Source organism: Lathyrus oleraceus, chromosome 4 (assembly GCF_024323335.1).
Source record: "Lathyrus oleraceus cultivar Zhongwan6 chromosome 4, CAAS_Psat_ZW6_1.0, whole genome shotgun sequence".
Lineage (NCBI taxonomy): Eukaryota > Viridiplantae > Streptophyta > Magnoliopsida > Fabales > Fabaceae > Lathyrus > Lathyrus oleraceus.
In genome coordinates this window covers 250,337,832-250,349,547 of record NC_066582.1, presented here as the reverse complement: position 1 = coordinate 250,349,547, position 11,716 = coordinate 250,337,832, and the positions used below count along the sequence as shown (strand labels likewise).

General features: G+C 33.1%; 1 protein-coding gene across 1 annotated transcript; it reads left to right on the top strand.

Moving 5' to 3' along the window:
• The first annotated feature begins 2,212 nt into the window (after positions 1-2,212).
• LOC127074904 (probable calcium-binding protein CML16) lies at positions 2,213-3,313 on the top strand. Its single transcript, XM_051016317.1, has one exon. It carries the CDS (start codon positions 2,654-2,656, stop codon positions 3,137-3,139), a length of 486 nt encoding a protein of 161 aa, XP_050872274.1. The 5' UTR covers positions 2,213-2,653; the 3' UTR covers positions 3,140-3,313.
• The last annotated feature ends 8,403 nt before the right edge of the window (positions 3,314-11,716 follow it).

The following is an 11,716-nucleotide window of genomic DNA, read 5'->3' as shown; positions in this document are numbered from 1 at the left end:
AGACAATTGGGATGTAACAGATAATTCCTCTTGAAGCAAAGGGATTTCAAATATCTTTTCAAAGGGATTAACCATATCAAGTAACATTCCAACGTCTATGATCAAGCTTCTCCAAGACTCACTTTTGTTAGATCTTCTCTTCAACGACTCTTTTCTATCTCTCTATATAAGGAGCTAAAGACTTGAAGAAAAACAAACTAAACTTTGATAATAAAAGAGTTGTTATTGCGTCAAACAAAAAACATAAGTTTAACTTAGAATTTCTTATCATTTGTATATCTTATAAATTCTTAAGTCTTAGAAAGTCTTATTGAGTTGTATTTTGTTTATACCTCTGATTGTATATCAAGTGTAAAAAATAAACAATCTTTTATTTGTAATTTAGATTGTTAGAAGTCTCTTACTTGTGTGCTTGAGCATTTGTAATCAGTTGTGGTTATAGTGAAATCTCTTGGGAGTGCAAGAGGATTGGACTACTCTCGATTTTTTGGAGGAACTAGGATAAATATGCTTGTATCTCTCTCCCCCCCCCCCCCTCTCTCTCTCTCTTTCTCTCTAACTATTAACTTATTTTAGCTGTTGCAAACACTTAACTCAGTATCAGATTCTAGGCTTTGAGTTCAGAGTCTGATGAGAGTTTTTGAGAAAAGAAAGAAAAAAATAACATAACTTATCCTCCCCCTATTCTTGTGTCTTTCTCACCTTCAAAGACATGTATAAAGTTGATAAAATATACAAAATGATGAGCTTGTAGGTGCATGTCTACAAGGAAATCATTAACTTGTTCAAATATGTATACAACATGAGGCCATACGATTGTCTGAGTGTTGGCATGGTCAGTAATTTCACGGAGAAGTCTAGAACATGTAACCTACTAGCTATTAAGAGGATTTTAAGATACATAAAAGCCAAACTAGAAGAACACTAGCAAGAAAACAAAAGCACATGGTTATTCTGACTCAAACTAGGAAGAAGATCAAAATGATAGGAAAAACATTACATGTTATCTACTCATGATTGGAGCAGCACCAATCTCGTGGAGTTCAAATAAGCGAGAAATAATAACTCTATCATCTTGTGAAGTTGAGTATGTATGAGCTTCATATGCAGCGTGCCAAATAAGATAGATGAAAATATTATTAGAAGAACTGAACCTCAAAAAACCTTGAAGATCACATTACTTATTGATAACAAGTATACAATTGACTTGGCTAATTATCTCATTAGTCATGGTAGAAACAAACACATTGATACAAAATACCACTTTTTGACAGATCAAGTCAACAAAGACTAATCGAAGATTGAATATTACAAATCAAAATCACAACTTGCAAATATACTCACAAAATGTTTGAAGAAAGCAAGGTTTGATTTATTTATTTTTTGAAATTACTAACTTTTTCAAATTACATACCAAAATAACCACATTTTCAATTTACTTACCAAACTAACCATGTTTGTGGGAGTATGTGTCACTACAATTGGTGCATTCATGTAAAATGTAAGAGCATGCATCACTGCAATTGACGCATGCATGTAAAATGTAAGAACATGTGCAACTGCAATTGACGCATGCATGTAAAAGCATGTAAAATGTAGGAGCATGCGCCACTGCAATTGGCGCATGCGTGTAAAAAAAAATAAAGAGTAGCCCATGCATGCGCCAATTGCAGTGGTGCATGCTTTTATACTTTACCTATATGCGACATAGCAAAAAACGTCTTGGTTTTTTTTTAAATGATTATATTGATAGAAACTTTGAAATTGTGATTATTTTCGTATTATTCTTGAAAAAAATAATTATTTAAAAAAAATCGCAAGATTTAATTGCTTGAAGGAGCTCATAAAATTAAAAAAAAATATGAATTAGGAGGTTTGACAAAATTGTAATACATCTTTGTTAGTTAGAATTACTTGTGTTAACCTAGTTACTTGCAACACAAATTTACAAGCTAGCTAAGTTGTTCAATCATTAAACCTTAACTTATCTATAAGCTGCACAATCATTCCTTATAAAATACAATTTGCTTTTAATCAAACAACCTCCCATGCATCATAGCTTGTGCATTAGAACCCAACTGCCCCTATCCACAGCTTCTAGAATAATCCATTTTGGCCAGCACTAAATACGCTGGTATCCACTTGACAAGTTTATACTAAAAAATTCACACAAACCCATCTTAGACAATATCAATTAATTTCTCCGTATACTTCGTTGGTCAATATCTATTCTATTCACCAAACAATTTCAAACCCCTAAACTAAACTCACGGACACACACACATTAATTATAGCTAATACACATAACTTAATCTTAATCCCAAATTTCACCTTAACAATTTTTCAACATCCTTTTCACACGCAAAGGGTGTTCCCAACAACTAAATTGGTAAACACTAAAACACATACCCATTCTCACATTCTCATCCCCATTTCTCAAATTCAGTTTTCTGTTTATCAAACAAAAACGCGTTTTCTCTCACAACCCTTTCGACCCATTCCAAATCTTCAATCAAACATATCACCATCATAACAAAATCAACACCATCATCATTATCACCAAACTAACAAATTTCAAAATCATTAAAAGCAAAAACAATTCTATCTATTTATCCATCAAAATTTTCTTTTCCTTAAGCGACATATTCAAGCCATGTCAATGCTCCAAACCGACGATCAAATCAAACAACTAAGCGACATATTCAATCGCTTCGACATGGACTCCGACGGCAGCCTAACACATCTCGAGCTCGCCGCGCTCCTCCGCTCGCTCGGCATCAAACCAACCGGCGACGAACTCCACGCCTTACTCAACAACATGGACAACAACAACAACGGTTACATCGAATTCGACGAGCTCGTTAACGCAATCATGCCGGACATGAACGAGAATGTTTTAGTCAATCAAGAACAGCTTCTAGAGGTTTTTCGCTCGTTCGACCGAGACGGTAACGGCTTCATCACGGCGGCGGAACTCGCCGGATCAATGGCAAAGATGGGACATCCTTTAACCTATCACGAACTTGCTAACATGATGGCTGAAGCTGATAGCAATGGTGATGGTGTTATTAGTTTCAATGAATTTGCTACTATGATGGCTAAATCCGCAGCTGATTTTCTTGGTGTTAAGGTACAATAGATATAACAAAAATTATCTGTGCACAAATATTAGATCAAGGAGCGTGGGTTGATTTGTGAAACCTTTTATTTTATATTTTTAATTGTTTTTTAGGAGAAACAGATTAAAAAAATGTTGAAGCAGAAATGGGAATTGGAAAAACATGTAATTTTGTAGATATCTAATATATTTTTTTAGCCTCTGTTCTTGATATTTGTTCGTTAATTAGAAAAGAATGTGTTGAATTGATTTTAGTTTTTTTTCTTCTTTCGGATGAATGGAATATATAATTGATAATTGACTTATAAATTTCGTCCACCATGAGCAAATGATATTTTAATATTTTAATATTAAATAAAATTTATAGTAAAATGATAAAAAATTAAATAATATTTTATCAAAAATATTTGAATTAGTTTTTTTTTAGTCTAAAACTGTTTATAAAAAAGTCTTTCTAAATTTTTTAAAAGAATAATACGAATACAAGTTAGAAACAAGCTAACTATAGATCTCACTTTATTGATGTTTTGACATAATGTTTTGAAATTGCAAAAGAAAATTATATATTGATATTAAGTTAACAAGATGAAGAATCAAATAAAATTGGAAACAATATCAAGCATAAATTTAAAACTAATCAATAACTAGTGTGTACATCTGTGGGAAACAGGGAATAAAAAATTTTATGCTAAAAATATTTTATACCTACTTAAAATTAACAAAGCTATGGTAATATTATAATCTATCTTTGTTATTAGTATTACACATAAAAATAAATTTTATTATCTAATGCAGACACAACACAATTTAAATTAACGAATCTAAGCGTTATAAATTGAAGTATTAATGACATGAAGTACAATTTTATCAAAAATAATAATAGGATTTTGTTATTGTCCACATGTTTATGAATCGTCAAAAATCTCATTATAGACAACATTTGTATTGTCTGCAACCAAATTTTCTTCATCATTTAAAATAAGAATTTTCAATCATTTTTTAAATTTTATCCTTGAAATAGCCACATAGAATTGACCATCAATGAATATAAGGCGTTGTAAATACAAATCAACTTGGGAGAGATTGACTTTGGCCCTTATTTATGGTCAATGCAAAACACGACGCAATTGAAAATTGTCTTCTCTAAAACTTAAATGAAAAACTTGGATCAGAAGGAATCAAATTCATCCTCGGTATGTAAATCTTATCACCAATATTTTTTTCTACAATGATAATGGCACCAATCATATTTGGACACAGTTCATTTATGAACAACTTTATTCCATTACATAGCCCATTAGATTGATCTATGTTCCTCGTCAATCTTCAACCTTAATCGGTGATTTGGCATTCTTGAACATTTCATTTCATTCAAGAATTCAGGTGTGAACCAATCTGCTTGCATTCAGTGGCGGAGCCAGATAAAAAAAATTGGGATGGCCGCTAACGTAAAATAAAGATTATAAATAAAATGTAAATAGTATTTTAAATAAAATATTAAAGTTAAAATAAATACAAAGTTAATTACTAAAAATTTAAATTACATGACTTAAAACTACCTTAAAGTAATGCTTTACGCGTTCCGAGTTACTTGAAATCGTCAACAATTGACTCTGAACTAATGCTTGCACTAATCTCCCTTTCGATATATACTGTCATGATATCTCCAAGAAACTCATCATCCATTTTGTTTCTCAACTTAATCTTAATAATTTTCATTGCTGAAAAAGACCTCTCAGTTGTGGCCGTAGAAACGGGAAGAGTCATGATAAGACGAAGTAGTCTATCAATCAAGAAGTAAGTTTCAGCATGTCCAGATGCAACCAAACATGAACATAGTTCTTGAATAGTTGATAAATTATTCAAGTTTGATGCTTGACGAGTAACAAATAGAAAATGTTGGAGTTGAAATTGCAAATTATTCTTCTCTTGATCACTAAAATTCATAGGATAATATTTTTCAACTAAAGAACAAATAGTATCAATGCTAAAAGCTTTATATCCATCCTTAGGAGATAAAGAATAAGAAAGAGTTAACAAATCCATTGCCTGCTCACTGAATCTGTTATTCAACTCTTGTAACTGTTTGTCAATGGTAGTGAAAAAGATTTCAACTTTAAAGTAATGTTGAATTGTGACTTGATTCTCTTCAAGACGGGAGCGTCCAAATCTTGTTGTTGAATGAACATCATTAAGATCAGGAATCTCAATACCATGCTTTTCACAAAAAGATACCACTTTAGTAAACAATATATCCCAACAATTTTCTCTCAAACCTTGAATAAGATGTTTTGTTGAACGAACCAAGTTCATAGCATTAACTACATCTTGATTTATTTTTTTGTAAGGCTTGACAAAGCATATCTGTTATTCCCATGATTTCTTTCATCAAGTGCAAAATAAATATAAAATCAAATGTCTTTAAGTAATTGTAACAACTATCTGCATCCCCACGTGTAGCATAACTCCCTCTATCTTTTGCAAAAAAATTTAAAACTAAACAAGTTGCTTCATACATGTTTATCAAGCTAGAAATTGAATCGTAATGTGATCCCCAACGAGTATCTCCAACTCGTTTCAATGTACCAACTTGATTTGCACTTTTACCAGTTACAATCTCATCAATCTCTAACAAATAAGTAATTTCTTCTAATTTGGCAGCTTGTAACTCATCATGACGTTTTGTAGAAGAACAAACAACATTCACAACAAAGATCAGCTTCTCAAAAAATTTATGAACAGGTTTGACTTCTCTTGATGATGTAACTAATGCAAGTTGCAATCGAAGAGCAAAATAATGAACATAGTATGCATAAGGGCAATTCTTCATAAAGAGGGCTTGTAAACCATTCCATTCTCCTCTCATATTGCTAGCACCATCATACCCTTGGCCACGAATGTTAGAAACATCAAGGTTATGTCGAGAAAGTATATCACATATTGCTTCCTTAAGAGTTAAAGATGTGGTGTCTTTAACATGGGTCACATCAAAAAATCTATCTTGTATTAAACAAACTTTATCAACAAATCTTAATACAAGAGCCATTTGTTCCTTTTTTGACTCATCACGAGCTTCATCAACAACGATACAAAATTTGGAATCACCAATTTCCTCACGAATACTCTTTTTCAGCCTACTAGAAAGAATTTGCAAGAGCTCTTTTTGAATTTGATGTGAAGTATACTTGCAGTTTTGTGGAGCATTTTCCAACACAACTTTTGCAACTTCATCATTGTAGGATGCTAAAAGTTTCAATAACTCAAGAAAGTTACCTTGATTTCTTGATTTGCTACTTTCGTCGTGACCCCTAAAAGCACAAGCTTGTAGTGTTAACCAACGAGCAGTGTCAATTGAAGTCTTGAGTCGTAACCGATTATTCATTCTTTGACTTGAACTTTGCACTTGAATAACATTTCTAATATGACCATCTTGATTCAACAAGTCTTGACAAGCTTTCATTGCATTGTTGTGTGGTGAGCAAGGATCCTTCCTTATGTGTTTAAGAAAGGAACAATGTTTTTCATTCCTAACTTTCTTCCAATTTCTAAAACCCATAGAAATAAAGACAAGTGATTCGGTACGTCCACTTAGTTTTTTGCTAAAAAGGTAACATGGTAAGCAATATGCGGCATCTTCAGATGGTGAATATTCTAACCATGATGGAAATATGTTAAACCAAGTATGTTGAAACCTTCTCGGATGATCCTCGTTACCGGATAAAGGATAGTTTTCTAAATGAATTTGATATGGACCCCATTTTAGATAAGCTCTTCGTATTGCATCCACTTGATTTGGTGGATATTGCCAAATCGGAGGACGCTTTCCAGAATCGTGTTCCAAAGAATTTTTAAAACCATGATACTCTTCAATTGTTGGATTCTCAAGAACTATTTCAGATTTGGATGTCGGGATTATAATTTCTTCATCTCTCTCTTCTCTTTCAATTTCACATGCTTTCCTTTTGAAAAAAGAATCAATTTTCCTATTATTCATCTTTACTCTTCCTATAATATCATATCAGATCCAAAAATCAATTTAGAGAACATAAAAATTAAAAGAGAAAAAAATTAATAAACTTAATTAATCAACTTTAATCTGTTTTCAAATACCGGTAACTTCACTATTAGAAATTAGCAGCAACAATGATTAAATAAACCTTATTACAGTATATAACTATATTTGTAAATTAAAGTGTTATGAATTGGCTTAATAAACCTCATATAGATTATTTTAACACATCAAAAAAGAAGAACCCTAAAAATCTCAAAAACACAAATCAAGCAATCACTTTAATTTGTTACTTTTTATAAAAAAAGAATGAATGAAGTTTTTTACCTGTTAGATGCCGATCACTTTAATTTGTTCTGATTCCGGTGCCGGTAGCAAACCCATATGAGAAAGAAAGGAAAGGTAGGAGCTTTTTATCTTATCTGTATTTTAACCTAACTTTGAATGAAAAAGAAAAAATAAAAAATAATTTTAATTTAAAATAAGGATGTTTTAGTAATTTAATATATATGAATTAAAAAAAAAGTTGAGGGGTGATTTATTGATGTTACACGTAGATGTTTCAGTTGTAACTAAAGAAATACAAAACATAGAGTGATTTATCTTTCCTCCAAGTAACAATAAAGTCGCAATCCCACTTAAAGCGACATTTAAAACAATTAAACCTTAGGATCTAAGAGCAACTAACAAAGTTCTCCAAATAAAATTTTTTTCATGTGCTTCCATATCCATGTAAGAAGTAAAATCCTCAAGAACCGGTCATCACAAAATAAATAATTTGATCATACACTGACCCCTGTTCAAAAGTTAGGGTTGACATAAGTGACATGTGGATTGTATCCAACTCTTCCTTATCATAGTTTAATTCACCCTAAATTGAGTCATTTTTGAATTTGAAGGTTGTGGCATGAACTCAATGCCATCAAGAGATTTACCATTCATGAAAAGCAAATTTTCAAACTCAATCAACCAAAGATTTTTCAAATGATCATCGCTAAGTTGAAGACCTACAACAGAAATAATGGTTTTAAACATATAATAAGACTCGATCAAAAAACGATTTTTGAAATGATCATCACTAAGTTAAAGAATGGATTTAAACCTATAATAATACTTTACAATGAAGTCCTAATTTTTTTCTTAAGGTTTTAAATATATATTTAACATATAATCGAATACTTTGGTTGTTTAGCCTCTTCCTTGCATCACACAAAATTCCATCGCACCAAAGTTTCCATGTAGCTTCCCAAACGACAAAAGGAAATTAGATAATAAACATATAAATATAGTAATAACTTATGAACAATAGAAATATTTTATGATAAAGACCTCGATTATTGAATAAACAAGTCATTGAAATTGAACCGACTTGTTTATTCTCACTGCCCCAAATAATTCGCTCATGTATTGAGAAACAAAATTAGATGTGAACCGAGATTTTTTTTTTTAAATATCCAAAAATTTCAAAAAAATTCAAAAATATACCATTTTTCAAAATAATTACACAAATGGCCATTTTTGGCCAAATTTTACCCTTATGCGCCACCCTAGTTGGCGCCTACCCTTAATGGGTAGGGCAAGTCGCCACTAGGAGTGGCGCCTATGCCCATTCCATTTATTTTTTATTTTTTTTTATAAATGTTATTTTTTTTGTTTTTTTAATTTTTTTTAATTTATAAATTTATATTTTTTATTAATTTATATTAACACATATATATAAATAAAATTTTTTACAAGATATATATATATATATATATATATATATATATATATATATTATTTAATTTATAAGTAATTAATATTATTTGTAAATTTTTGGAAAAAAATTAATTTATATACGTGTAAATAAATATTTATACACATGTAAATTAATATATATATATATATATATATATATATATATATATATATATATATATATATATATATATATATATATATATATATATATATATATATATATATATATATATATATATATATATATATATATATATATATAAAGATATGATAGACAATATTTTTAAAGATAAAGATAAAGATATAAAGATAATAAACAGAAAATATTTTTATTTAAATAATAGACAAGACAAATATTACAAAGATATGATTAATCACATATGATGCGGTCCCTGGTACGATCCGCACGGGGGAGGTCTAGTTACTCGCCTAGACGGTTCACGTGGTGGTGGTGCTTCCCTATTACCACCCCTTGCCCTAACGCGTCCCCTTGCCGTTTGCCGTTGTGGTTGGGTCGAAGTCCCTTCAGTGCTGTAGGAAAGACGGGTCCCCTCTGCGCCCTCAAAGCTTTGTCTCGGTGGGACAAACTGACTACTGCTGGGTGCGCCCTCGAATTGTGGTCTTTGGTAGTTTAGGGTTGAATCGGGTTGGCCAAAGTGCAGTGTTTGTTGTGGTGTGTAGTAGTCCTGTTGGTAGTCCTCTTGTATACCCGTGTCGGGGCTAGGTGGAGGACTGGAAGAGCTCGGGACATTGTCGTGATGGAAGTGTTGGGATTGGTGGAAGTGGGGGGATTGATATTGTGGTAGGTGTTGGGAGTGTTGATGGTAGTGGGAATGTTGAGTTTGTTGTTGGTAGTCTTCATGGTATTGGGGTTGAGTTTGTGGTATGTATTGTTGATTTGGTTGGGGGGTGGACATGTGTTGTGGTGGTTGTTGTTGGTAATATGGTGGTGGTGGTTGTTGTTGGTAATAAGGTGGTGGTGGTTGTTGTTGGTAAAATGGTGGTGGTGGTTGTTGTTGGTAATAAGGTGGTGGTTGTTGTTGTTGGGAATAATGTGGTGGTTGTTGTTGTTGGGAATACTGTGGTGGTTGTTGTTGTTGGAAATATGGCTGTTGCATCCGGGGATCGTCCAAATAGAACGGGTCAGACACAATCATTTCTGGATTTGTATTTGCTCTATACCAATCCACATATTCCCTTGTTGGCTTCATTTCGTTGGGCGCCACCGGAAATTGTAGAACATAGTGGGCACGGTCTTTCCACATTTTACGAAACTCCTTAGCAAATTCCTTCCAATTTTGGGCATACCACTGGTGGCTGACTTTTTTTAGATGCCAAGGTTCCATAGACATTGGGGGGCCTGGGATTTCTTGATGCATTCCGAATTGAAGCTTGACACGGTCACTTTGGTGCATCTCCACAGTGGTGAACCGCATTATGGCCGTTTTTGCTGTCCAAACAGCTGCATCTTCGGGGTTGGGTTGATGTTCCAATCCCAAATATGGCCTCCAAATAAACTGCAAAGAAAAAAGTAAATATGTTATTTATCGAGAATGCATGATATTAATAAATCAGTTAGAAGCTGAGTGATTTAGTGGTAATACATCTTGTGCTCGGAGACGATCCAAGAGTTGACGATAAAATATAATTTTATTTTTGGGGGTAGGACTGTAATCCAGTCCGGTTGTAATGAACCTAAACAAAAAAAGATAAATAATATTAGTTACAAATATTTATAGAATAAATATACAAAATGAAATAACATCATAAATTTACCTAGTTGCGTAGGGGAAGGAGTAGACATTAGGATTTTCTGGGGCTAGCCTCGGCAATCTCCACCACCCCCATGTTTGGAGCAAGAAAGCACATCCAGAAAATGTACAGTGCTCATTTTATGCATTTTTACACAAAGAGCTATATAGGAATGCTAATACTGCAGAACCCCAACTATATGTGCTTATTCTATCAATGTCCCCGAGCAAACTCAAGTACATAAAGTTTATGCTATTTCCCGTCCCTTCGGGAAATAGCAAGTTCCCAAACAATAGCATAATGTAAACCCGGGTTTTTATGACTTTTTCTTGTTCGGAGGATTCCTCAGTCAAAGTTATGGAGTCGTGGTACAATTGTAGGCTAGATAATTTAATACCCTGACCCCTTGCTTTGGCAGACCCCTCACCCTCGACCAGATCTACCCCCAACATTTGAACACATATTTGGTTAGGCTGTTGAACATTTCCGGTCACAGGCTTACCATCTATTCTAAGACCCAAAAGCATGTACACGTCCTCTAATGTGACGGTACATTCACCAGTTGGTAGGTGAAAAGTGTGTGTCTCAGGTCTCCAACGTTCACACAAAGCCAAAATGAATTTGACATCAATTGTGGCATTTACGACATGCATAACATGACCGAAACCCGCACGCTCTATGTAAGGTACGCACCATGGGTCTGGATAAGGCATTGGGTGTGAACGTTGACGAAATTTCTTGGGATCCTTTAAAAACAAACAATATAAACAATCATTAGATTGGACTTTTAAAAAACTAATTACAAACATACGAAAGAGGCAATGTTCAAGAAAAACTTACGAATGAGGCAATGTTTGCCCTAGTGCCTCTGTGTTCTTGGCCCATGGTAAGAAGAGACATGACTGCAATGTAGAACGAAGCTTGGTGGATGAGAAGTTTCGCCGGAGTTCTCTGAATAAAAGTGTTAGTGGTTGATGAAAACTTGCAAGAATGACCCTCTATTTATACTCGTTTTCAAGTAGACTGAATATGCAAAAATGTGACAAGTGTAAGGCATGCATGGTAGTGTTGGCATGCATTGGTGCAGACTAGGTGGG